The sequence below is a fragment of the Harpia harpyja genome, chromosome 19 (assembly GCF_026419915.1).
Source record: "Harpia harpyja isolate bHarHar1 chromosome 19, bHarHar1 primary haplotype, whole genome shotgun sequence".
In the NCBI taxonomy this organism is placed as follows: domain Eukaryota; kingdom Metazoa; phylum Chordata; class Aves; order Accipitriformes; family Accipitridae; genus Harpia; species Harpia harpyja.
In genome coordinates, this window is record NC_068958.1 from 7011221 (window position 1) to 7039111 (window position 27891).

Below are 27891 nucleotides of genomic sequence, written 5' to 3' on the forward strand. Positions count from 1 at the left end.
GGCCAGGCCAGGCCAGGCCCCGCCTCCGGGCGCTGCCCGCCCTTCCGGGCCGGCGGGCGCCATGGGTGCCGGCGGGCTGTGGGTGAGGACGGCGCACACAGCCCTCAGCGGGGGCTTGGCGCTGGGGCTCTTCCTGCACCGCACAGGTGAAGCGGGGGCCGCCGCTCCCCTCCCTCACACTCGTCCGCGGCGGGGAGGGGGGTGTGCTGCCCGCCTCGGGGGTAGGGGGCGGCCGAGGGCCGGGCCCGCCCCTGAGGAGAGGCGGCGACCACCTCGGCTCGGGCCGTGCCGGCCCCCTGCGCCCGGGGGAAAGGAGGCGTGTTCGCCGCCCTGGCTCGGGTTCTGGGCCCTGCCGGGGCCCCTGAGGGCAGAGGGGGGGCTGTGAGGCGCTGGGGAGCCCCTTCCGTTACCAGCTTGTCCCCGTCGCACCCCACGCCCTCTCGCCGCCCGATTTCTCCCCGTTTCGCCCTCCCTGTAGGTGCGGGACCCCTTTGTTAAGGCCAGAGAGAAGAATCCTAAGCGCTTCACAAGGAACTACTGCTCTCTTTTTTGGGGGGTACCTTTCAGATTTGCAAAAGCAAGAGGAACGCGGGGAGCTGCTGCAGCCACTGATCTTCGTCTTACTGGTTTTGTGCTCCGTCCTGCTGTACTTTAAGGTGTCTCTCATGGATCCGGGTTTTGTTAAGGCTGAAGAGGAAGCAAAGGTATAGCCCTTCAGGAATGGAAGAAAGTGGTGAGGCTGTAAAATCTATAGGCTTGCTTTCTTTTTCTCACTCTGCTAGATAGGAACAATCTGAAAGTTTCTGTTGCACTTGGCATCAAGGAAATGTACGCAGACCATTGGAGATTAGGCCAGACAGTCCCCGATTCGTATTCTGTAACAGCAATAGGGTTCACAGCCTTCAGGCATGTCTTTTACACCACACTCCTGTTGCAAGTGCATTGTGCCATTTGAGCATAAGTCCTCTCTTGCATCAGAGGCTGCAGTACCCTATGGAATGTATACATGACCTATTTTATGCTAACCACCACCAAGTGGTATAAGTGCAAAAAACCCAATCTGAACGGCAAGCATGGAAGAAAGTGCTCTCTGCAGCTCTATTTATCGAACTGTTTATAGATTTGTTGCCCTCTCAGAGGACATGTACACAAACAAGTTACAGTGAAGTAAATGGAAATGCAAAGATTCAGTAACTGCAAGACAGCCTACTCCAGGTTCACTGCCTTACTTATTGTGTAGAACAAAAGCATTATCAATTTTAATCATCCATCATTAACGTAAATCTTGGCTGTGTTATGAATAAGTGGCACTGCTTTTACTGAAAAGACATCATTATTGTCTTTGGAAGTGAAGTCTAACCTTGTTTATTTTTGTCCCAAAACATAGTGTTGGGATTGCTGTGGTATCTTATCCACAATTATTTCTGCCTCTGTGTAAATGTTGTTTTGATGGTTACAGTAGCCTGTTCTCTCTCTCTGTACTTTAACTGTCTGCAGCTTCTGTAGGAATGCTAAGGCATTATTTTGTTTAACCTTCCTAATAACAGAGATAACCAGCACTGTGTAACTGTTAAGTAAAAGGATCCAGACAGCCCAGTCATGCCAAGACAGCTGCACACAAAACCTCCTTAGTCACTCCCTTTCTCTTTTTTTGTAGGCAGGCAAGAGTGAAGAACAAAGTATGGTGATAGCCCAAGTTCCAGCTCATATTAAGATGCGGCGTTGTGGTTACTGCATGGTGAAGGTAGGCATTCATAACATGCTAGAAGAGAATGGGATGAACGATTTGCAAGCTTACATTTTTTGGCAACATCTTTGTTCAGCTGCTGTTGCCAGTGTTTTTCTGCTCTATCATTGCTGCTCACTGCTCAGTGGTTTGGAGGCATGGCAGATCTGATTAATTCTGTCAAAGGGTCACTCTCCTGCTGAAAAACTCACAGAAAAAGTAAATACAACTAGCAAATTGAATTCTGGTACAGTCCTGAATTGAAAAGTGATCCAAACAAATTGTGTAGCTAAAGAGGTAGTAGTGATGGACATTGGCACGTATGCTAGTTTTCCACGGCTGAAACAAGTCCCTGCTGGCTCACAGAAACAAGGATCTTCTTTTGCCATGGGAAAATTGTACTCCACATTCTTACTGCCATGTCAGTCAGACCTTACAGTATTGTCAAAAAGGTTATTTTGAAGATATCTTGATAGAGAGTCAGAAAGGCAGTTGAGCATAACATACAAGAACTGCTGGTAGCTGTGAGCTTGTTTGGAGGCCTAAAACCAACAAAACATTAGCCTGAATTGTAAAAGATAGTATGAAGGAAAAATTAGAGCAATTAAATTAGCTCTTAAAACAGTTTGCCTAAAGCCTAGAAAGGCCTGTTTTCAGAGTGATCCTTATCAGTTTAATAAAATCAAGCATTATCTCAGCTTCCATAAATTCCTGAAGAATATCTACCAGGAGAAGTGAGCTTATTGCAAGTGGAAAAGCTGGCAAAACATATATACGCTTCAGGGAACAAATCCTAGGAGGCACTACTTTTCTGAGCCAGATCTTTCATCTTCTCTGTTCCTGGTACTTGATCTGCTTTCCTGTGCAAGTGTCTTGTATTCACACAGAAGCAGAGACACTTTCCTCCTCTATGCAGTCCCGTGAAAACATCCCAGTTTTGACAGCAGTGGTCCTAATTTTCCACATCAATACTCTGCTCATACTTTCCTGAATAGACTGATTGGCTCTATCTCCCTCCTTTGCACACTGGACTTCCTATAAATAGGTAGATAATAAAGAAAATGTATAGATAGAAGTAGTGTGGGAGACTCATTTAATTTGAATCTCGCTCATTTATATCTGTACCAGGGGAATCATGATCCCCTTTAGTCGTCTTAGCAATGTTTATGCTGTGCTGTTATGTCAAAATGGAGTGCTTTTGGGACAGTACTGCTGTGGAGGAAGACTGTATTGCATGACGTTCTCTTCTACCAAACAGTGAGTTGAACCAGTGGACTGTTACTAGCGTGTGTTTGTTTTTGTTTTGTAGCAACCAATGCGAGCCAAGCACTGCCAGCTGTGCCAACACTGTGTACGGCGTTACGACCATCACTGTCCCTGGATTGAGAACTGTGTAGGAGAGAAGAATCACCCCCTCTTCATAGTCTACTTGAGTGTGCAGCTTATAGTTCTGCTGTGGGGAGGTCACGTTGCTTGGTAAGACCTGGAGTCAGCACTTTGACCTTTGAGACTGCTAAAAGTTTTGGTGCTCATAGAGCCCTGTGAAGGGTTTATGTAGAACATAGCAGTGACTGGATTGGCTTTGGATTTGCATTGTATTTTCACCCTCTTTTGCATTCTGGAGATCAGCTCTTCTGAGTTCCCTAATCTGCTGAGGGACAACATAGCTGATCAATAGTTGAGCAGAATCTGATGATTTGCGTTTCATTGTTCATCTTTGTCTTAAGCTTAAATTAACAGAATTAACAACAGTACAAAAGCTAACTAATTTTGCTTCAGTTACTGTAATATGATCTTTGTTTACAAATCAAAGTACTGGAGACTCCAGCAGGGTTTCACCTGTATGCCTGCTCAGGAGAGGAGTTAACTGAAGAGGATTGTCTCTCAGCTGTGAGGGGAACGAAGCATCTTTTAAACTTCTGAGAATCTAAGTCACTACTGGTGCAGTCTCTTAAGAATTTATAGTATATTAACTCTCTGTAGTACATGATTATCAGAAGCTCACTAGTTATGATTCAAACTTAAATATGCCATCAAGTTTGCTTGGCTTATGTAACTAGTTCTACATCTTTAACTGTGAATTTATTTCTCTTTGAATTGAAAGGTCAGGCCTCTACTTTGAACAGTCCTGGGACTGGCTGCAGCACAACATATTCCTCCTCATGTCCTTCCTCCTGATAGTCATATTCACCATTGTTGTCCTGCTGCTGCTTATGTCACACCTCTATCTGATCTCATGCAACACCACCACCTGGGAATTCATGTCACATCATCGCATCTCCTACCTGCGACACTCTGAGTTGGAGAATCCCTTTGACCAAGGGGTAGTCCTCAATTTCTGGAAATTCTTCTGTTCATGCCACCTCACTGCATGGGAGAAAATCTACTTTCACAGGAACGATGAGCCTGTCTAGTCACAGTAGTACCTACCTGGTAGAGTGCCAACACATCTGCAGGTTGCTGGGTAAAGCTTTGCTGATGCAATTGCTGCTGTTCCCTTGCATGGAACTTTAGTACATCATGAACTATGCAACCTGTTCATCCTGCAAATTACATTTGAAGGATAGTCAGGGTTATTTTTGTATACAAATAACACTGTTAAAGGGGAGACACCGGTTCTGGGAAGGCCAGCAGAGCTGATTTCTGGACTGAGCAAAGGTATCTCTCTAAATTTACTTCCTTTTGTTAACTGCATCCACATCTCTCCAGAAGAGATGCAAGAGTAGTGTGAGCATCCATGTTCACTTCTCTTTCCCAAAGTTTCCCTCTCCTTTTGCTGCAAGGGAGCAGCAGCTATTAGAGACAATACCAGCCAGAATCAATATAATTCCTGTGGCCTTTCTTCAACATAGTTCTCACTGTGAGAACCACAGTGCCTTTTGTCAGTAGCGTTGGACACGTAATAGAAATATTTGAGTAAATGTTTGGACAGTCAAAAGCAAATTTCATTTTGACAACATGCCTCAACTTAATGCTTTTCACAAAGATTTGGGGCTTAATAATGTGCATGAGAAACAGCTGTGAAGCACTGTATTCAGCTTATGAGATAATTAGCCTGTACTTTGTGATGCCCTGACCAGCTTCCTAACAGTTTTTTCTTCAAGTTGATGGTGCTGTTTGTTAACAATTCACAGACTATTTTGAATTAAGTCAGCAAAGAATGATACCATCCACTCTTCTTTGGACAGAACAGTAATAACTTGCCTACTGAATTATTTCTGCAGGTAATTTCATGCTCAGGCCTTTACTGTAGCTTGTGGGGTGGGTACTTCTTGCCTAGCTCAAGTAACACTGCTGGTAATACTACTACCTCAACATACTAGTAAAATTTGAATAAAAGAATATGAAGTTTCAATGCAAGAGGAAAGAGTCTAGGTTCTGTTTGTTTCATTGAGATGAGGGGATGCTGACAGCTTTCTAGGACAGCAGCAAGCCTGCTTGTTTTCCATTGTAATAAAAGGTCATACTTCAAGTTTCCATGAGGAACTAAAAGGAAGTTTGGGGTGACCAATTTTAGCTTTAAAGACAGAAAAGGCTCTGGTGTGCATTTTAGTCTTCACCCTTTTCTGTTTAAAAAAACCAAAAACACAGCACTACAACAAAACCTTAGTTAAAATTATTTTGTGCTTTAATTGCCTTGGCTCAGGAAGTAACACCAGCTCAAGAGTACATCTGGCAAGCTGGTAAGATGCACTCAGGGTTTAAAGTTGACAAGCACTCATGAAAGGACAGTATAGCCACTAATACAGCACGACAGTCCAAAAGCAGCTTAAAAACAGCAGAAGGGTCCCTTTTTTGACCAACTCCAGAGCTTGTAATCTGTGTCCAGTCTGGTTTGTTCAGGGTAGAAACTCCTGTCAGAGGGATATCGGAACACTAAGAATTATTTTCATAACAATGATATACCATCCAGAAGGGATTCTACAGTTTGTTTGTGTCAGTGTGGTGCCCGCTAAAGTATGGCTCATCTGCCACATAACAGTTTCTGGTTCTTCGGGTATTAGTCAAATAAAAATTTGTTGGCAGGTACTACAAGTCAAAACATAGTTTTGCTCTGGTAATTCTTTTTAAAATGCACTGGGATGGCAATTTACAGTCTTTTTAACTCTACTATAAACTATAAATTTAAAGATTAGGTATGACTTTTTTGGTTCTTTATGCCTCTCTCTTTGAACCCAAGTTCTACATTTCACCTGTGCTAGCAATCCACTGTGCTACTTACCACTTTTCTTAAGGTCAAGGCCTCTGTAAAATCACAAAATGCACTGCAGGGGCCAACAGCAAGCCAACCATTACTATTCAAACGAGTGAGGAAAATGTGTATCCTGCTTTAAATGGACCATTACACTGCAAGGCAGAGCAGGAAGTTGAAAGGGTATTTGTATGTGGGAATTTTCAGAAGCAGTTATACTTGGCTCTGAAAATAGGAAATTTAGGTTCAGTGTGAATTATTTCTGTTTTGCACAAACATAGCTCTTACCTTTCTGAATTGTGAAGCGCTTAGGCCAGCCTTGATTTAATAATGATGACTCACTAGCTGCACCCGAACCTTATCTCCAGATATAGCACAACTGTGTTAGTTCAACTTCTGTCTACCTCCATTGATGACAAACTGAAAGAGTAATAGCTGTGCATCCCTATTTGTTGTCAATGTGATTCTTCATTTCTAGATACCCTTCCTTTTTTTGCCCAACAAGCTAACACTATGAATTTAAGAGAAGAAAATGTATTTTATCAAGTATAATTACAAGATATGTTACCAGGCAAATGAAATCACCTTTAACTTACTGATTTTCCAATATTAATACTGTCATTATTTAGCTATCCCAAAAAGATACAGGATATAAACATTGATAAAATCTGTGGAGAAACAATTTGACTGCAGTCACTTGTACGTGACAGCTGATGACACCATGCAGTACGTACATAGACAACTTGAGTGAGAAGGAAGGAAGGAAGAAAATATTACTATTGACATTTACAGATAAAAATTAAATCCTGCGTGTTGAGCAGAATATGGTTAGCCCTGATCTGAAACATTCAGCTAACACAAAGGAGATGAAAAGCTGAAACTTCATTACAAGGAAAGGTATCTTTATTTAAAAAAAAAAAAAAAAAAAAAAAAGCATATGCAAAGCCGTGGCTTTTTTATATCACTAAAAACAATAGCTAAGATTTAGCATCCTCAAAGAAGTAGAAAGACACTCCTTTTCCTTAACATAGATCACTTGGATCATTATCAAACCCGAATGTCCTTGTCTTGGTTGTGTTAAAATCCATTCCTTCTCTGGCATACACACGGTTATGAGTGGGAATGGGCATAAAATCATTACAAAGAGGGAATGCTGCATATCTTTTCTAGAAAATAGGTGAGAAGCGGCCATTCCCCATGCTACTATGCAACTTTAAAAAGCTGTGCTACTTAGGTTTTTTGCAAAGAGTAACCTGGGTTGCAGAGATGATTTGATTTCATTAAGTCCAGCTTAAATTCCAAATTGCCATCTATATTCAATGGCAGCAGAAGCTGCATCCAGTCAAATGTTAATTACTCCTTAAAGATAATTGACATCTAGTATCCCTCCAACAAATGAGGCTGACAAAAACCACAGTAGGTTAACTCAGCTTGCAGAACACTCTCATCCTGGGGTCATCAGCACTACCAGTTCTATGAATTCTGTTGACTTTTCCATTGCCCATGCCAAGTCCTCTCTACCCTCCCTCAATGTGGTAACCACCTGTTCATGTTTCTTATAGCACAGGAATCAAACATCTAAAAGGTGTCTGGAGACAAAGTCAAAGTCCTTGAAGACAGTCTGCTCCTTACGGGTTAGGAGAGCAACCTCCTCTGGAGGAGTAAGGATTGGCTTTTGTGATGTAAACTCTTCATCAAAGTTGCTGATGTCGGTCGGATCTCTTAAAGTGGGCACGAAAGGGGGCTTCAGAGTCCTGGCAAACAAGGCATCCCAATCAATTTCCTGTAAAAGAAGGTAGTGAACAGGCCAGATTGACATTAAGATTATTTATGAAATGTCAGAGGGAGGATTGCAGCCTTCCTTCCAGATCATTTGCCACATGTCTTATTGAAAAAAGGCCCAAACCAAACAGCATAGTTGGTGCAGGCCAGGTAGTACAGAGATTCCATACAGTCTAAGGCTGTTCTTCAGAACACCAAGAAACAGTTACAGCTCAAACTATATTTAGGAAGGACAAAACTAAAGCACAGCTGTGACCTGGTGTATCTGTGGACTTCCCAGCAATTTCTGCTGACATCCAAGTTCTTTTCTTGCTCCAGTGCAAAGTCAGCCAGGGGCTATAAGGCTAATAACTTCCGGCAGATAGGTAATGACTAGGAGGAATGGTAACACCTTTGCCTGGAACAGATGTATACCCTTGACCCAAAGCAAATGTGTCTTTAACCTCAATTTCTCTTAGGATTCATGTATATCCCACAAATACAGGTGCCAAATAGACTGACTGGCAATCACTGTCATCACTAGACAGCATCTGTGACTGCTGCAGTTTGATTTAAAAAGGGGTAGTTGTTGATGGCTCAAAAGGTAGGTATATTTGTATGTAGAAGCAGCACAATCAGAAATAACAAACTGGCTCTGGAAGCTTACAGATCCTACAAAACACACTTGGGGGATGTCATTTCAAACATGAATTGAAACACATATTCCTGAATAGAGCAATGAGGTGCAACAGCAGCTACCACTAAGATCTCACTGATAACTAACGAAAATATGCCTCAATACCAACAGAAAGCAAGTCACTCTCAGCTCAAACACAAGAGATGAGGGGGAGGGGTAAAGTGAGTTCCTACCTTAAAAAAGGCCTGGATTTTAATCTCTTCTGCATCTTTTTCCCCAGCTCCCAGTCTACGCTCTGGACATTTCCGAAGAAGCTGCAGGAAATATCAGTTAAAAATTAAACAACGGAAACAAGGATGGACAGAAATAATGTTCCAGATAGAAAAACAAAAGAGAGGAGATGAACTGACCCCTCAGTATCTTCTCATTTTCACTTTGCAGCAAGGCCATAATCTGCTAGTAATAGCTCAGACCTAGTTCCTTGTAAACAACTTGCCAACATCAATAAGATACCTGCTATAAACTGCATGAAGCATTCCATCTTAAGTGTGCACCTGTGACTACTGGGTCACATTCAAAAACTGAATCAAGCCATCTCTACTGAATGACTCTGACTTTCCAGCCCTTGAATCAACACTCCTTCATTTCAGAGTTAGCAGCAACAGCAAGAAGCCTGCTTAGTCATCCTTAGACAGAAGAATAGCATTTATGTAAAGAGAAGGAAACGAAAAATTTTACGTGTAAATTTTAAATGTTTCCTTAGTCTGTGTAGGCAGCTCCAGATTACACACACAAATGCTATCCAGTCCTAATAGAGTCCCTCTGCATCCACTTACACAGTAAATGCAAATTCCTCAGGCTCCCAGAGACCCATCAAGCCCATTACCTTACGGATTATAGAAAGTGCCTCAGACGAAAGGAATCTTGGATACCGGACTTCATCGTTGACAATACTGTCAAAGACTTCTTCCTCATCATCTCCAGGGAATGGTGACTGCAATTGTGACATTTTATTATTTAATCCATATAGCACCCATTCTTCACTGGTAAATAGGGATGAGAATAGCAAGGAGTTGTATGGATTAATTAGTGTTTGGCAAGCACTATGAATGAGAAGAATGTAATTTAAGTACTAATAAATAGTTGGCTACATTCAGCAAAATTTTATCTCAGGTGGTCAGGTACTACTCGCCCCAAGACTGCTTAGCAAGATCCTCTTAGAGAAAGGTGGCCTTACCTCACCAACAAGCATCTCATAAATGAGTACACCCAATCCCCACCAGTCTACTGCTCGAGTGTATGAGATGTCCGTCAGGACTTCTGGAGCCAGAAATTCAGGGGTGCCACAGAAGGTGTTTGTGCGGTCTCCAAAACCTATTCCTGTAGGAAAGGAACACTTTTGTAAAATCCAGCACACATTACTAAATGGATCACATGCAGCCTCACCTTCTGAAAGCCATGGTTTATCACTTGATAATCTAATGCTGTTAACTGGGCAAGGGTTCTCATCAGTGCTTGTAAATGCCAATAAGGAAGTATGAAACCTGAGACTCCCTAACAACTCCAAATAAGAAATATACAGACAATGCTTAAATAAACAGCAAAACCAAGGAAACTTCCTGCAGATTCCATGGCTCATTTACTCAAGTACGTATTTTGTAGTATCCTATATTCCGGCTCCTTTGAACAAACAAGCATATTGCAAGCTCCTTTGTAAGTTTCCTGAAGATTAAAGGACAAAGTACTCTTTCCAAGTTCATCATGGCCAGACAGATGAGGTTTTTTGTTTGTTTTGTTATATATTGTTTGGTTTGTTGGGGGGTTTTTTGTTTGTTTTGGTGGGTTTTATTTTTAAGATGGGGATGAATACAAGTTACACACAACCACCTCAGTACCTGTATTTGTGAACACATTACTAAAGCCCAGATCCTAAACTGGTTCTGATGATTCAATTTCAGCTTCACCAAAGTCACTCACCTTCCTTACACAATCCAAAATCTGCAATCTTCACAAATCCTTCAGCATCTAAAAGGAGATTATCCAATTTCAGGTCCCTGCAGGCAACAGAGAGGAAGGAAAATGGTGGATGAAGTCTGAGGATTGCCATCCAACCTCTTTTTTTGCAAGAGGCAGAAGCTAGGTATTAACAAGGAGAATAAAATCTAAATTGAGTAAAGTCTACACTTGGTTTAAATAATGTATTATTTGGAAGATTCCCCTTAATTTATTGATATTTTCCTCTTAATGAAAGGCTCAACAAAGCAGCCTGGAGTTGGGTGCGGCTTATTCATCTGGAAAAGAGCATCCCACAACAAATTACGTGACTATCAAGCATGACAAATTACTTGACTATCAGTAAAAAAGAAAGCAGTGACTTAAAAGTGCCCCCCAGAACGTATTGACATGTCACAGAGGATTAATCACCTGCAACATGTCAGATGAATAGCTTCTAGATGACTTTCTTTACTGTAAGCACGATGAACATGCTGATAGCAACAGGCGATGGGGAAAATAAAGACAGACAGAAAGATTAGAAACACCAGCATGATAGTGAGCTCCAGACACATAGCTACAGGAAAAATAAACTTCCAAGTTGCTGAACCATCTTATACTTGATTCTTTGCCGCATTACCTATAAACAATTTTCTTCTCATGCAAGAACTGGAGCCCCAAGACTACACAGGCTGTATAAAACCTAAAAGAGAGAAACAGTTATCAGGAAATATGTATGAGAATCAAGTTAAAAATTTATAGTGCCTGTAAACTAGACTAATTCTAACTCACTGTGCCATATGCTCTGGAAAGACATCTTCATGTATGCGCATCATAAGATCACCACCCGGAGTATATTCCATCACAAAACAAGCATGATGAGGTGTCTGGAAACATGCAAACATGTTCACAAGGAATGGATGATCAGAAGAATTGACCACTTCAAATATTCGCTTCTCACAGTTCAAGCTGCCAGGATTGAAAGAATGAAAATGTCAATGTTAAAACTTGGCAGAAAAGCCTGTTTTGAGAAAGACAAAATGTGAAGATTTTCTTCATTCTAAGTTAGAGAAATAAAAAGTGAGGGCTAATACAATATTTATCTTATATACTTCCAAACCTTGAGTTTTAGAGTATTCTTCAGGTGTTATTCCACCAGAAGCTAGAAAGCAGCACTGTTATAAGTTTCCTTATTCCTGATTTTAGTTACCCAAGTCTTAAGGTCACATTTAACCTTAATAGCACCAGGACCAGTACACATCATACCTACTAACATTTGATTACAGGTGTGTTAATGTAGCCTCTGGCAATAGTACCATCAACAAAGCTCACCTATCAATTTCATCTCTCCTAATAATATCTTTTTTCTTCAAGGCTTTGATAGCATACAGCTTCCCAGTTGCCTTGTATTGGGCCAGCAGTACCTGAAAGACAACAGAAAAGCTGTACTTCAAACAAATCTGTTATTTCCTTATTGGATTACTTTGACTCTCATTGACACAAACTATTTCCATCCACTCCAAACAGCGCATTCTCAAAACCAAGCTCAAAATAACTCCAAAAATGGAGTACTTTTTTCCTGCTCCTTGTGTTGCAGCAGTCCAGAAGGATATCAATGTAAGTTACATTCTCTTCACAAACAGTAGTATCACAGCTGGCCCAGTGCTTTATAAGCACCTCAGAGCTCTCACAGCAAGCAACTATGCACAGAGTTTTTGGGAATGGAGCTATTCCACTAGTGATCACCATGATAATGAAAGGAATGGTAATGGTGTGCTTTATGAAATGACTTAGCGCTCCCAGGATGGCTTTCTCCAGGCTTTTGAAGCCAGAAATCTTCAGGAGTTTTGACTGTTAACCACAGTTATCAGCTGCTTGTGTGGTTGGGCTGGGTTTGTTTTGTGTATCTGCATTGCAACAAATCTCTTCTGCACTGCAACATTTCTATTCAGACTCTGAGGCAGAGGCCCATCTTCACAACCACAGTCCTACTGCCCTCCTGCACGAAGTGTACACTTCTATACTACCTTCCCAAAGTGGCCACGTCCCAACATAGCAATGCAGTGAAAATCCTCAAGCTGAACTGTCCTTTTCCTGCAGAAAAACAAAGAAGAATTGCTGAGACAATACCCAAAAGATGCATAAACAGATAACAAAGGACTGTGTATTTGTGTTAGGGGAAGAAGCTCTGTATAGCAAAAGGGAAAGCAAACAGCTGTGTCAACCACTCCTTGCCTAAACTGAAATCCTGAAAATTTAGGCTTGCTGCTGCTGTTCTGCCACTGAAGAGAGGAGTAGGTAACCATACAGTGAGGAAACTGCTCCCAGTGGCAGCAGTCTGACTTCCATCTGTACTGCCAACAGGAGCAACAATTACGACTCTCCAAGGCTTGCTCTCTCTGTTACTTCCCATAATAGGATTAGTTCCCCTCCACCCCCATCCTTGGGGTTGTAAAATTCAATTTCACCTACACTCCTTTCAGCAGGCTCAACAGCAATTGTGTTAATCAGACACGAACATGTATATCGAGTGCTAGTAGGACAAGGGCATAATGAGAAGTTCTTAAACAAGAATCGGAAGTGAAACGCAGGGAGACAACAGACATAAGACGTTGCTGGAAAAAAAGTAGCTGAATAAAGAGATGCTATAGAATGTTATGTCAGCCACAAGGTGTTACCAAGGAAACTCAGGCTGCAGAATTGCTTGGAACGAATTTAAAAAAAAAAACAACAAAAAACAAACAACAACCCACACCCTAAATGCTTTAGTCCAGGATAATCTTTAAAAGGCAGCAGATACTCCATATTCCTCCAGTAAGTGAAATGAAGGGCTAAGTACCTACCGATGAAGGACTTAACTCCCTCCTCAGCCTTCTCAGAGAGAAGGTAGGCAGGTGCCTGACTGTATCCTGACTACATGGTTTTGAAGATGGGACCCCTTGAAAGTGATGATGAAATTATGTACATAATTCTATGATCTGAACTGCAAGATCAGCTTAGATTTTACTATTTGTGATTTTTCGGTCAGTATTTGTTCAACAATGGTAATTTTTTTTTACTTGTCCTGTTTCTCGTGTATTTACTGCTGTGTATCCTTGTTACATACAAATTGTGTGTATATATAAACAACTTACTGTTTTATGCCACCCTATGTAATGAAAGACAGTGTATCTTGCATATCAATAGAAACAGAAGAGTGTGAAGGATGCCAAGAGTGTTTCTGAAATGTATTACTTAGAATGCAGACACATCTAAATATGCTACACCATAAAACTTCAAACACAAGGAAGCACCTGAAGACAGTTAAGTGACTTTACCCTCTACTAAAGTCATCTATTACACTGTAGCGTACTGTCTATCAACAGACTAAGTATTGGGGTTAATAAGCAGATAAGGTGCAGCAGACATTCGGACAAGTAAAGTTCAGAGCAGACTTTTCATGGTATTGTCTACACTCAGCACTAAGAGTCTGCTGCTGAGAAACCAAAGCATATTTTGAGCAGAATTTTATACTGCATGCTTAAAAATTTCAGCCCAGTGCCTCTTTAATCTGCGACCCAAGACAGCCCATGTTGTCCATAGTTACCTCGGAGATGCTGAGATTGGAAATTCTGTTATGGCAGAGCTGCAAGACTTCTCCTCAACATGTAGCCTCTTCAGACACTAGGAACAGAAAGAAAATTACAGTGTGTCATCCTCTGGAATCACCAAGTCAGACCTGAACACCCACATTCAAATTTTCTCCTCTGTCATGATCCAGCATAACCACAGACAAGTTTTTGCAGTTGGTCATTGCCTCTGCTTGGAGGGAAGCAGCATGAAAACAGATTGTCTATGGTCACACAAAACTATTCCCATGTACGGTTTTTTTTTTTTTATAGAGTCAAACCCTTTAAAATAAATGCTTTTTTAAAGTCTAGGATAAAACATTTCCTTTGTAGAAAAAAAGGCATCTCATGTCACAATATGCAAAGAATGCAGTTTTCTCTGTCACTAAAGCCAAATGAGAAAGGGTAAGATGTAGTATAACACAGGTCATTAACCATTATACTACTCAAAACAATTTTCCTGCTCCTTTCTGTGAGAAAAGTAGAGCTCTTCTTGGTTTTGCCCAGTTTCTTTAATGACAAAGAACTTCATCTGGTGCTAAAAGCCTGCTGAACCTCCTTCCCTGCTTTCTCTGTGCAGCCATCTGTTCTGTACTCTTGCCCTGAACTCTGAATGCTGACCTACCTCCCATTTTGCTTCTCTAACAGAAGCAACTTATAATTAACAAAAAAAAAAAGGGGGGGGAGGAAAGAAAAAAGGGGGGGGAAGGGGGAGCGGGTGGGGGAAGGAGGGGGAGAAAGCAGTGCAACACTTCCGTGAAGACTCCATGCCAAAATAGCTCACTGGATTCTGAATCCCTGGAGATCGGCCAGCTAATGAGGAGGTGCCTACCTAAAGTATAGTTATTTCTCCATTAATAAACAAATAAGAAGAACCGGGCCTTGAAAGAATACCAACCAAGAAAGAAAACCCTCCCTATTAGCCCAGATGATTACCGGAGAATCTGCAAGTGATGGTGTTGATTCTTTGGAGCTGGCCATCAGAAAAAGGCGTGGAGGCTTGGGTGGTGCTTCATCAGTAAATGTAAGCTTAGCAGCAGGAAAGTCGCTGTATTTGTAAGACAAAATTGAAGGAGATTGCCTTAGGGCAGAACATTGTGCACAGACACCTTTGTATCACCTTTGCTATGTTATTTCAGACCAATACACTGGACAACAGGACTCCCTGATTCACACCACAAGTCTGTGAAGTATCAACAAGACATATGCCCTCCTAAATGAATGAAAAGAAAATGAGCTATTAAGTTGGTGATGGTTAGACTCACATTTCAACACTAACTCTCTGATGCTATAAAATTAATGAAACATAGGTGTGTAGAAATAAGTCACTATGATCAAGAATTTCAAGGAAGTCTTGATTTTAATAGCAACACACTAATTGACTCGATTTTTTTTTTTTCTGTTCTAGGTCTTGTGAATCAGTGGGAATAGTCTCTTAGAGAATGACTAATTCCCTAAAAATTAATTCCAACAATGTTTAAAAATTGGGGGGGGAGGGGAATTATCTTCTATAGCATATTTAAAAGCTTAGCTACGTACCTTCTGAGTGCTGCATTATGCTAGTGGTTGGGGTACACGTAACCTCATGAAAGAAGAGTGCATTTTTACCACAACAATTACATTGTGACCTTGCATAGAGTTCAGTTACTATACTGGTGAAGACATTTAATGAGTGGAATTTTCTTTCCTTCACAGCGCAGAAACAGTACATCTTTTTGTGTATATAAAATAACTTTTGAAAATCTGCTTTTGGGTTTTTTTTCTTTGTATCACAGTGTTTACTTATCACCACTTCTATGCCCACAGATCTTACTGCAGAGGAGAAAAAAGCTGCTGAAGTTTCCCTGGCTCTGGAACACACTGCTTGTTAGGACAGCAATTTTGGAAATCGGTCCAACTGCTAACAATAAATCAGAGCTAGCCACAGCGTATTGAACACCCCACTAAACCCACATTGTTTCAGGCAGCACTGGCTTTTCTTAAAATCCTCAATTAAGTTCCACAGATGTATTTTTACAGTATCTTCCTCCACCCTAGTAAGGTGCAACAGAATTTTAAGACCTATCCTACACCCATTCCAGAATGTCATCCAGCAACACTCAGAACATGACTTACCTACTCAATTTGGACATTGAATCAACATGACTTTGCGGGGAAACCGGAGAGAAGTCTGTGTGAATGGGATCATGAAGTGGGGGACTCAGAGTGCTCATGGAACTACACGGAGGGAGGAAACTCATCATCAGGCGACCCCAAGCAGCAACATTTATGTTCATTTGAGGAGCTCGGAGAAACTCCTTCCCTGGAGGAGTCAAGAGTCAAAACACCAGTGAGATTACAATGCACAAATTACAATCTCATGTACTGTTAAATTATCATTTTCACCCAAACACCAGTGGGTTACTCAGAAAGGTAGCCCACCCTAGGGAAAATGGGCTTTTTTTCGGGGAAGAAAGTTTAATAGTGACGATGATGAAACAGATCCACTATTTCACCTAAGTTCAGCTCCATGTAATATAATATCAAGTAGAAGTTGCATAAAACATTAAAAATTTATTTTAAGTCACGTTTTCTTCTATTTCAATACTGCCTTTTAATCATGCAGCCTGTTAACAGGAAGTTTATGAAAATGTCTTAAAAAGAGTAAAACATTTGGGATGTCTTCATTATTTTTACTACTTCCTGAAGAACGTAAATATAAAATCTCATTTATCCCCACTGCCAGGAGTTCTCAGTATGTAAAGTCTTACCTTATTCAGTTCACAAGAAAGAATTTGCAGACAAAAAAGAAAGCATGCAAGTTATTCCAGTCCCTCAACTATTAATCTGAGATGCCAGCTCTAAAGACTTGACAATCAGTAGCCTGTTCATGCTATAGTCTTCTACAATTCAGATTTTTCCAGAAAACCTTCCAATATCTGTTCATCAGTAACAGCACTGCCGGTTAAATTAGTACAGCTTGAGTCCTGAATCTTGCTAAGAAGTCCGTTAAGTAACTAGTAATTATATCTTCCTAACCATGTTAATTGTGAATAGAAACACCGCAACAGTATCACATTACACACCATGCTGCAGCCAGGCTGCCTGCACTTTTTGTGACTGAACAAATTTTCACATTCTAATACAGCCCACCTACTTACACACAGTAATTAGCAAGCATTTTAACGTCTCGCAAATTTAATGGGATAGGAGTGCACACCAGCCTGCTTGTGCAAACCCCTGCCCTCACCTACACACCCTAGATAGTAAGCACTCAGTTCTTTAGCAGCTTACCTTTCTGTTTGGGGAAAATGCGTTTCTGTCGCTGCAGTTTTGGCTTTCTCTCAATAACAGGATTACAGAACATCACCTGTCAGAGAAGCAAAGGGGATTTGTCAGGATTCTTCATTTACACTGTGAACATGAACTTTCACAGATGCCTGCTCTCTCATCAAATTCTCCATTCATATCTGTTTGGTAAGTTAGGAGTCACTCCCATAGACTCCAGACTGAGTTACTCTAGCTTCGCCCTCTAAATATCTGTTATTTCAACTGTGGTTTTAGATGTTGAAATTTTCTGCTACCTGAAATGCAGGTAGCATTTAATGCAGAATTAAGACCAATTCATATCCCAAACAAAATTAATCTAATTTGTAAAGCCATGCTTAAAGAACACAGCCATTTGTAGGGTAAAAAAGGTCTGTGGCACAGAAGTAAAAACAAAAAAACCAAAAACAACCCCCACAAAACAAAACCACAAAAAACAAGAAGGCAGGGAGAGGAGACAAATTTTGGTACGCGAGGTCAAGATCCTACTTTTGGAAAGATAACCATAGGAACTTTCATCACAACACAAAGGAGAAAGTACTACGGCTTTTAAGGGATTATCTGGATGATCTCTTCATTGATGCTATTTCAAACTATTATTAGCCTCAGAAAGATGATAAAATAAGCATACCCAGAGGGAATTTGGATCTCTGATTCTACAGTCTCTGTGATTCAATTCTGACCATTAAGCCATATGTTTAATTAAAGTGTCACTGATGACTCATAATGAAAGCAAATAAAAACGAACGGATTTCACAGCACACACACATATAATTACAGTGGAGCAGCTGAAGAGTCACTCCAGGCTATGGCATGTGTACATCTATTATATCATGTTGTTCCTTATTCTTATATGTGATACTGATGCAAAAGGATTTCAGGTGTCATTCTACCCTTCTACACTACTGCTCCTTCCATTCCTTGTATCCTGGGTTGAACAACTGCTTTCAGGGCAGGCACCCTAAACACACAGAGTTCTCTGAAAAAGAAACAAAGCTTACATTTATACCTCTGCAAAAAGCATTCCTTGGGGTTCGAGCGAGAGGCACATCCCATGACGTTCGTTATCAAGGAAATCATCCAAGCGTAAAAACTTCACTGCACATAGTTCTCTCCAGTCTCTCCAATAAATTGCAATTTCTAGCTCACGAGACTGGTGGGATGGGTGAGCGGTGGGGGAATAAAAAAAAAAAAAAAAAAGCAGAAGAGTTACATACTGCCCCATGCTCTGGAAATGGCACACACATGCTGTTGTAAAAAAATCAGTAAACTAAACAGTATGCATAAGAAACTTCTTTAATCCTTCTGTTCCATGCTTTCTCTGATGTTTTCAGATCTTCTTAGCTAGAGACCCTCTTGGAAATGGCTGTCTTGGCTCCCCATTTCAGAAATCCCTGCGAGAGCCACTTTGCTGGTAAGATGAAATAAAACTGCTCAGATAAGGAGAGAAGGACAACAGATGCTGTTCAGGCTGAATCTCTGCCAGAGATGCACTGCCTTCAGGGGAAGACTAAGATAACTGGCACATAAAAGGACATGGGGACAGCAGCAATACACAGTTGAATGAAGTGGAATGGCAGCTAAACAAGCAAATCAGGTAAGGTGAAATGGAAAAACAAATACAACACAGGCAATCTGTGGCAGACTTACCCGGTCCAGCTCAATGACAAAGCTCTGGTCCCATGCCTGGTTATTAACTGGTCCCCAGTTTGTTTGGCCAACAACTTTATTGTCCACTTTGAGCACAGCAAGGACCTCATCTGGACAATGAAGAAAACATGGATTATAATCTTTTACCAAAGTAAATCTCATGCTGAAGGTGAATATCCCAATCAAATGTAATTTCCAGGAGTCCTAGGAAAATCAGGTATAATGCAATTCATTCTTAGTTTTGCAAAAACCAGGTTTCTTATAATTACACTCATACCAGGCTAACCTAGTACTGTGATGAAAAGCCCCCATGCTCCCATATGCCACTCACAATTCAACAGGACACCCCATACTCACTACATGGCTCTTCATTCCGCAGGTACTTCCCTGCAACACTACGGCCATGAATACCCAGGCCAACTCGTGTTCGGGAAAGGGACCTCAAATCACTTGGGCTGCCACAGATGGGAGAAGAACTTGTCATTCGGGAACGTCCTGGAACATTTTCCAATAGATCCTGACACCCCATCAGTCTCACTTCCAATGTTCCTGAGAAATTTTAGGAGAGTAAAGAATATTATTATGTAAAAGGTAAAGTGATTCCAGTCAGCCTGTCCTTACAGGAGTCCAAGAATTTCTCAGGTTCATGATTTTTGGGTTAATAGCTCAAAATCTACCCCAGGTTAATAGACTGCAAATCCATATAATCAGAAAGCTCTGGCTGGCCTATGAAGACATAAGTCCTAGAAAATCAAATGTCCATATAACAAGAGGCATTACAACAATGAGAAGAAATGCAACTCATTTTTCCCTCTGTCCTCCTCACAACAACATGCCATGCAGGATTTATGTACCTGTAAGGGCTGTAGGTTTGATAACTGAAGTGGGTTGGATGCTGCCATGCTGAGCTCCCAGGGAGGAAGTATTTATGAGTTCCTGCTTGATGAGTGCTCTTTTCGGGTGATCAGGAGAAAGCTCACTAAGCTGACGTTCCAAGGACAAGCGCAGCAGGTCAATCTTCTGAGAGGACTCTTGCAAACGACCCTGAGCCTAGCAATATGAAGTAGAACAGAAAGCAGGCAGAAATTTTCAATGTACAGCCTCAGTCCAGGTAGTATTAATCCTTTGTGAACTACTAGAGTAAGCTTCAAAAAAAGACCAGGTAACATCTTACTAATAAAAGAACAAGATGAATTATTTTCCCATAGATCCTGACCACTCCATCAGTGTCACTCCTGATGTTCCTTAGAAATTTCACCAAAGCAAGGAATGTTATCCCTAGAAGGGAAAGTGATCCCAATCAGGCTGTCCTCACAGAGAGACAGGAACTTCCCAAATTAATAACTCTTAGTTAACTCTACTCATCCATGCGAAATCACTAATGTTGAGGCATGAAACCACCCTCTCAAGAAGGCCTGAACAAGTGCTTACCTCAGCCAAAAACTTGCGATCTTGTACCCGACTCCCTCCTAGGATCTTCAGCACATTTTTTGCCCCCTCAGCTACAGCAGCTTCGATGCGCAGGTGATGTCTCAGCTCCTCAATACGCAGCTCCAAAGCACTGATAGTGGTCCCCATTCTCACTGGCCATTTGGGAGATAAAATATGGTGAGGATGAAAATTGACTGAGTATTGTGGATCTTAGGGCTTTGGCTGCATCTATTCTGGGTTGTATCAGTTACTTAAAACACCTTACCTGCTGGATCCACTGTATCTTCCATCCCTCCTGCTGACTGAGATACTTTCACAATGTGCATGCGGATTATTTCAATCTTTGTCTTGCTGTCCTGAAGCATCTGCTGAGCTGTAGCCAGCAGCTTCCGCTCCTGCCAAAAAGAAAGCATATGCAGAGAGAGAACCATGCTCATTAAAAATGGATTATGATGATGTGTTCACATAGGAGGATGAAGTGGTACCTGCAGGGTGGGTCATAAATGATTCTGAAATGGCATACATAAGCAGTATGTAAAGGAGACACTGCTGAGGATGAAGGACTTCAAGATCACTATCTCCATTTGCAGAGGGAAAGGACAGGTCAAGGACATGTCCAGTTAATACCAAGCCTTGCAGTCACTGAGACTTGTGGTTCACTGGTTAACCGTGCTTACAGTGTTTTGCGAGCAGAGGTTTTGCACAAATGAAAATATCACAGCCCTCTACGCCGCTGGTCTTACTGAATTAAACTTCATAGTAAGCTTGGATTTTTTTTTTCATTATCCCTTGACTTTTAAATACAATTATGCCAAACTCAAAAAGTAGGACGAATATGAAACCAGTAAACCTCTGAAAATTTTTCTCACATAAAGAGATACCACATGCTGTGCTCTATCCTAAACAACCTAATGATATCAAAACATCACACCAACCCAGTGTACAATACCAATGCTTTTTTAACGTTCTTTCCTCAAGTCAGTGACTGAAAGTACCTCTTATACCACCGTTACTACCTTCCCAGGCTTGGAACAGTTTTTCTGGAGATAGCAGTTCTACCACGCCACTTCCTATGAGATACTTTTCTCTGGCTCAAATCTGCCTCTAATCTAGAGTCACTATGAGCATTGAGGTTAGATGCATTAACACCTCTATGTTGGCATTCAGCCAGCTAAGTTAAGCATCTAGACCAAAAAAGTAATGTAGAGTCTGTAGCTGGTAGGGAGAGGTAGGTCTTTCCAAAGGGCCATTCATCTGTTCGAGAATGATAACACAAGCTACTCTCTAGGTACCTAGCACTTTCCACTGAGACTACAGAAGGATTTACATGGCTAAGTTAAAACAACATGATTCCCAACTCTATCATTAATACCACTAAGCAACATTCAAGAGCAGAAGTACAATCACCACCTGCCATTTAAGAACTGCCAAAAGGATCAAAACTGCCAGACTATGCCCGTCTGTCTGGTTTAATAACTCCCCTCTCACAGTGATCACCACCAGATGCTTCAGAAAAGGCACAGACAACCACATCACAGGCCAAAGTGGAATAAACTACACTTTCAGAAAAGCATTTTCCTAACATCCAGTAATTATAGATTGGATTAAGTTCTTGGCAAATGAAACATGCGCCATCCAATTCCTTTTTGATTCCTGCTAAATTCTTGAAATCTGTAACATGTTGCAGTAAGTCTAATGCTCAATCGCAGTATTGGTTGTCCTGTGCTTTGGTTGACATTCTGTCACTATGCTGAGAAGCAAAATGCAGAGCTAGGATTCAGTCAAGTAAGCTTCGCAAATCAATTTCTTTCACACACTAATTATCAAAGAGAGTTCTTGTGTATGGACTTTAAATACAAATTTTGATCCGGGAATCCATGTTCCCAAATGGTTGCTTATTCCTGCTTACCTTGGATGTTGAATACATTTGGATCATGTTCTCAGCTCCTTGTTTCACTTTCATTTCAACATGCAGCTGCTTTTTCAGAGCTTCAACCTTTCTTGTCACGGGGTCCGGGTTTCTTTCCCAGAGACAAAGATCTGGAGATACAGATCCATCTGCACAAACAATACAATCAATACCATTAGTCATCTTTTCTCGTGTCATTTCACTGGGTTATAGATGGGTGACTCTATAAAAGAAGGTCAGGCTATAAAATAAGGTACAAAAAGGTCTTGTCTACAAAATGGACTGCAAAACACTATTTCAAATTAAGCTCAAGCTCATATCGGTAAATATTTCTTAGTTTATCAGTGAACACGTCCTAACAAGCACTCTTCCAATTTTATACTCATTCATCCTGTAAGTTATTTGGATGTTCAACTGCCCAGAAACTCTATTGAAATCTCTTCAATTCCACCTACAGCCTACTCCTGAATATTGCCCATGCTCAGCACTCTCAGCTGGTCTTCTCCCTACATTGATCTCTCATATCGCCTCCGTTCACCTTTATTGCCCCATTCTCAGCTTTTTACTGCACAGATCATTTAATCAGCTAAATACCAACAGAAGAAACTCCCACTACTTGCGAGCCCTCAACGGAAAAATATATCAATTCAATATATATGAATATTGAAGCACTATAACAGAATTTTCCTGTCAATCATGACCCAACACCTACCTGTCTTACTCTTCTCTTTGTCTGTTATTACAATCCTTGCATTAAGCTCCTGAAGTTCCCAATGCAGTTGCTCCAGTTTTCGGTTGGAAGATTTCAGCACATGGTCTATATGAACAAGATTCTTTCTGTCTGCCGTTGCTTTGCGCAGGTTTTCTGCTCCCTCTTTAATCTTCAGTTCTTTCTGTATAGCGCGGCGAAGTAGTTCCTTCTCACACTCCAGTTTTTGCTGGAAGCTGGGATCCATTAAGTTCACACCATTGCCCAGCTGCAAGAGACAGCTGCCCTGCAATCAAGCAGCATTGGGCAAGAGAATTTCAGAGATAACACAGTTCAACCATTTTTATGATATAGCAATACCCTCATAAGATTCCACTCCTTCATTTCATTTAGAAACTGGTTCACACAAATTCTGAAGCCAACCTTTTCACCAAATTTTCAAGACTAGACTTACATTTAAATTGCAGAGGACAGAACACAACTTTGATCTTAACATGCCTTAATTTGGTTTTAAACCATAATGGAGAAAACCCTTCATCTTGCTTGTCTCCTTGTTATTTAATGTCTACACACATCTTTGTTTTCCAAGTATCAAAGCCCAGCCAATATTTGCCCTTGTTCTGATTAACATTAACTTTTACTAGTATGATGTAGTAGATACAGATTTTTATCTGAATATGTCTTGATGCCGACTGTTCAAAGACACATCCCAACTAACCTGTTAGAGCTTTTTAGGAATGTCACAAGCATGCATTAACTCTCAGCTGTTACCCCTGAAGAAGAAAAATGTAAAACCTCCAGCTATTTCTACAAATGAGCAAGCAAAAGAGTAAGCTCAAATTTCCGCTGTATCTGAAAAGGGAACCAGACTGTTGTCTCAGTCTCTATTCTTTTTATGATTTAGAGGCAGTAAGGCCGCTTTAAAACATTGATTCTTTTGAGTTGCATTAGTAGCATTTGAGCTTGTTTTGGGCTTTGTTTTACATCATTTTCAATACTACTTGTTCTAGTGATATATGCCTCATTAACAGCTCTGGACAGAGATGCTCTCTTTACAGACTCTGGACATACACAGTATAGGCAGTAGCAGCACAGGTATATCTCGCTGACCAAATAAGGACTGAACTCAGACAGGAGCTGTGAAAGCTTTATTCATGAGGATGCTACCTAACACCATAGCAAACAGATCCAAGCAAGAGGTTATGCTTTCCTCTTCAACAGGAAGAGTACCTTTAAGGCATTCAGAGCAATTAATGTATTAATGACTCATCATACTCCCTGCTTAAATGCAAAAGAAACGGTTGCACAGTCAAGCTCCACTACACTAACCAATTTAATGTCACACAGCATGTCAGTGACTAAAGACAGAACTCAGGAATCCCAACTTGCTTTCACACTCTTTAATCAGTTGACCACATTTCCAACAATAAACCACACTGGTTTTGTGTTACTTGCGTACATTACTGCACTTTAAAAGTGTGCTCTGCATCCAAAGTCTATGCCACTCACGCAGAAACAATTATTTAATTGTATTAGTATATTTTGTTATGCACTTCAAAGACCCAACCAAACATCCTCGACCAGTTTTTGTTACGATTTCAGTCTAATAGCAAAATCATTAAAGAAGGAAAAAAAGCTATTTTAAAGTTGGCCTAAAACCAAGTTGGGTCTGCAACAGATACGCAATAGCCAAAATAGGAGTTGTTCAGATTGGTAACAAAACAAAAAGGTTCAGATTAACATCCTGATTCCAGGAAGTTCTCGCCCAATTAGTAAAGCCAGGAACTAAGCCAGAGCTTTGGAAAATGTCCAAAGTTTTGTGAGGAAGAACTTGAATCATGGAGTTCATGAGTCAGAGGCAACCTTTACCAGCTGTGAGTTGGAAAATCAGAAAGCTCTTTATCCAGTCTGTAGCAAGTGACTAAAAGGAGGTCACTGGTTGCAATTTTCATTCAAATAATTAGAAAAAGCATACAGATTTATCTTCTATCCAAACTATGCAAATGGGCATAAGCAATCCACCCCCTGGATCTGCTCAGAGCAATGGAATGAGTAGTGGTGCAAGAGTAATGCCTACAACGGTTACTGAATACAGACACCTGGCTATTGATTCAGAGAGCAGGTACAGTCTGGGCAGCTCTCAGGTCAATTTTCCTCCATATCACTCTCTGCCAAAAGCTAGTCCAAATACCAGTTAAGGCACCATGCTAATTTTCTAAGTGTACTTAGAATGTGAGCATGGTATGTTTTACCAGATCCTTCTTCCCCTCTATGGATCAGATTGTGCCATAACATTGACATTGTTTGCACCAGGAAGACAGAATATTCTGTTATTGAGGAGGATGGGAAAGCTGAATTTGCATTTGGGTTGATCCGTTTGGCGTTCTCACTCAGGAATTTTGGTGGGGTGTCAAGATACTGCCACAGCCCGTGCTACAGCTGTTCTTGGGTTCCCAGGGAAGGTCAGTCCTTCAGGGTATGTCTCCAACACAATCATGAAACACGTTTACAGCTTGCAGAGAAATACCCAAGCTAGCTTAAATTAGCTTGCTTTTGGTACTTGCAGCAGGGCTGCCAGAACTCACCCAGGGCTTCCGCTAGACTCATGTTGTACCAAAGCGTCTAGACTGCTTCCTAACTAGCAAAAATTTCAGCAGTATCAAAGCTGCACTCAGTCCTTTGGATTGCAGCCCAGGAAGATCCCATCCCCTCAGTTATTACGCCCAGCCTGGCAGTGAGCTTCACCTGCACAAAGCCCAGAGCAGACCTGGCCCTTACAGTTTCACCGCTGACACAGAAATTGAGTTACAATTCAATTTAATGAGCTAGCGATCCCCCCTGCAGACCACACGCGTTCACCAGGACATTTTAAAGCACATCTTTCATGGCAACTTCGTGCCATAGGGATGAGGCCTGCGTCGGACAGGCTCACGCTAACCCCATTCACCCTTTATGAGAAAAAGCCACTGCAAGGTTTGGAAAAAGGCAATTGCAACCCTGTCTGGACCCAGTCCCCTTTCCAACTCCGAGTTACACAAGGGCTGGCAAGGGTGGAAAGCAGCAAGCCCAGGAGGCACCGAGACAGGGAGAGCCCGGTCGGGCAGCAGCGAGCGCTCTTTGTGCCGGTGTCTTGAAACGCCTCAAGGAAAGAGGGCAGGGCATCTCTCCCACTCTGGCGAGCTTATTCCAGAAACGAATGTTTTTCCCAGCACGGAGGCTGGCTGCCCTCCCCCGGCTCCCGTGTGCCAGCCCCAGCAGCCGCCTCGCCTCCCACACCCCCTCGATGCCGAGAGGGGATTTCCCCCGTGGGCACCAACTTGGCCCGAAGCCCATTGCCGTGAGGCGAGGAAGGACATTTTTAGGGGCTCCCACCCGCTTCGCACAGCCTCTCCCACCTCCCCGGGGCGCGTCCACCGCGAGAGGCGGAGGACACAGCGGGAAGCCCCGCTCCCCTCACCGCCGCCCCCTCCCCGGGACTGGGTCTTCCGGCGGAGCAGGGAGCTGCGGTTTCCCGGAGGGAAGACGGAGGGAACCCCCAAAGAGCGGAGGGGGCCGCCCAGGAGCGGGGAGCCCGCTCGCCCGAGGCGAGGTGAGGTGAGGCGCGCCCCGCCCCGCCCGCCATGCTGGTGCCCCTCCGAGCCCTCAGCGCGGCGCTCACCTGCGGGGTCCCCGCCGCCATTGCTCCGCGCTGCACCGCCAGCAACCGGCACTTTTTCAAACTTCAGCCTTCCCGGGAAGCGGCGTGCCGCCGCCAGCGCCCTCTCGCGGGGTGCGGGCCCGGGAGAGCTGCCGGCGGGCGGCCCTGAGGGAGCGGGGAGCCTCCCCTTCCCCACACGCCCCCCGGCCCTGCCCCGCGGGGTCCTCGGCCAGCCGCGGTTCCCGCCCCTGTCAGTCAGGAGGTCGTCCCGCTGCCTTCGCCCGCCCTGAGGGGAAACGGGCAGCCGAGACCTGACGGCGAGGTCCCGCAGCGCGCCCGGGATGGCGGCGGGAAGGCGAGAGGCGCGACAGGCCGGACGCTGAGGAGACTGAGGTACCTCCCGCTTCCCAGCGTGGACATCACCCTCCGCGTCGGGGTGCTGGGGAAGGAGAGGCTTTCGGGGGTCAGTGTCCTTTGTAGGCACAAAAATTGTGGGTTCGTGCCGAAGGGACGGTACGGGGACATACACGGTGACAGATCTCCTTAACTCGGGCCCCGCTCAGTTCCTGACACCTCCTCCGGGAGCTGGGCATTGTGAGGGAAAATCCCTGCGGCTGGCCCCAGCCTGGGCCCAGTTTGCTGAGACGATCAGGTGGCTTCCAATTTTAGTTCTCCAGATTGACTCGTAACTGGCGTTTGTTTGTAGGAGAACAAGCAAACTGCAACTCTCCTTTAGATAGGATGCTTCCCTGGAAAGGTCTCCAGTGCTGGTTTTTTACTAACTTTTTCTCTGGAGAACTGCCCCTCTGCATGTAGGATCTGGGGTTCAGCTGAGTATTTGAGTGAAAAAATAACCCAAATGCATTGGCAAGGCTGGCAGTAATTCCCCAGCTATCATGAGTGAAAAACCACCATGCTGCTGTACTGCCATCGTGTCATGCAGAACTGATAGGCAGTATGTCATAGGCCCAGTGTTTAAAACAAGTGAAAAAGATACTTACTGCTTTCAGGTGGTAAAGACCACCACTTGTAAGATCCCTCCTTAGCAGTATTACATAATGTTATTATTGCACTAATACGCTTTTTCAGTCCTGGAGCAATGCACAACTTTTGAGTCAGAAGGCATCCAGAGGTGATAGTATTCCCACATACAAATTTAGAAATATACTAATAAACAGAAATGTTTTCCTTTAATTAGAACAGTTTTTCTAGCATAAGCATTTTGTAAGTGATCTGCAACTGAATAATTAGTAAAAGGAAATCACCAGAAAATTTAAAATTTAAATCTAGCTTAACTGAGTTGAATTAATAAAGCCTTAAACTTCTATAAAAC

General features: G+C 42.4%; 2 protein-coding genes across 3 annotated transcripts; one reads left to right on the plus strand and one right to left on the minus strand.

Annotated features, from left to right (window-relative positions):
- Nucleotides 1-16: 16 nt before the first annotated feature.
- Nucleotides 17-9478, plus strand: ZDHHC12 (zinc finger DHHC-type palmitoyltransferase 12). 2 transcript variants are annotated; one of them, XR_008239273.1, is made up of 6 exons: nucleotides 17-146; nucleotides 568-704; nucleotides 1658-1744; nucleotides 3036-3202; nucleotides 3831-4950; nucleotides 8597-9478. XR_008239273.1 is itself a non-coding variant. In XM_052814371.1 (5 exons), the coding sequence occupies exons 1-5, from the start codon at nucleotides 62-64 to the stop codon at nucleotides 4138-4140; spliced, it is 786 nt and encodes a 261-aa protein (XP_052670331.1). In that variant the 5' UTR covers nucleotides 17-61; the 3' UTR covers nucleotides 4141-5861. The 2 variants fall into 2 exon arrangements, 1 of the variants encoding a protein (XP_052670331.1); XM_052814371.1 differs by lacking the exon at nucleotides 8597-9478 and having other exon boundaries at nucleotides 3831-5861.
- PKN3 (protein kinase N3) lies at nucleotides 5966-27148 on the minus strand. The gene is made up of 22 exons (XM_052814329.1): nucleotides 26580-27148; nucleotides 22925-23207; nucleotides 22213-22361; nucleotides 20569-20698; nucleotides 20304-20455; nucleotides 19727-19922; nucleotides 19230-19421; nucleotides 18873-18982; nucleotides 18232-18375; nucleotides 17190-17265; nucleotides 16032-16218; nucleotides 14853-14964; nucleotides 13895-13971; nucleotides 12336-12402; nucleotides 11641-11732; nucleotides 11101-11277; nucleotides 10949-11011; nucleotides 10294-10370; nucleotides 9554-9696; nucleotides 9203-9310; nucleotides 8550-8630; nucleotides 5966-7701 (listed from the first exon to the last, which is right to left on the minus strand). Exons 1-22 carry the CDS (start codon nucleotides 26598-26600, stop codon nucleotides 7489-7491), a joined length of 2850 nt encoding a protein of 949 aa, XP_052670289.1. The 5' UTR covers nucleotides 26601-27148; the 3' UTR covers nucleotides 5966-7488.
- Nucleotides 27149-27891: the final 743 nt, after the last annotated feature.

Excerpts from the sequence above, each read along its gene's own strand:
- ZDHHC12 (XM_052814371.1), top strand. The coding sequence starts at position 62 with ATGGGTGCCGGCGGGCTGTGGGTGAGGACGGCGCACACAGCCCTCAGC. Across the intron at positions 705-1,657 it reads AGGCTGAAGAGGAAGCAAAG|GCAGGCAAGAGTGAAGAACA; the intron begins GTATAGCCCTTC and ends CTTTTTTTGTAG. Across the intron at positions 1,745-3,035 it reads GTGGTTACTGCATGGTGAAG|CAACCAATGCGAGCCAAGCA; the intron begins GTAGGCATTCAT and ends TTTGTTTTGTAG.
- PKN3 (XM_052814329.1), bottom strand. The coding sequence starts at position 26,600 with ATGGCGGCGGGGACCCCGCAG. Across the intron at positions 20,699-22,212 it reads AAATGTATTCAACATCCAAG|GAGCGGAAGCTGCTGGCTAC; the intron begins GTAAGCAGGAAT and ends TCTTTTTGGCAG. Across the intron at positions 18,983-19,229 it reads GCGGAATGAAGAGCCATGTA|ATGAGGTCCTTGCTGTGCTC; the intron begins GTGAGTATGGGG and ends TTCATTGTCCAG.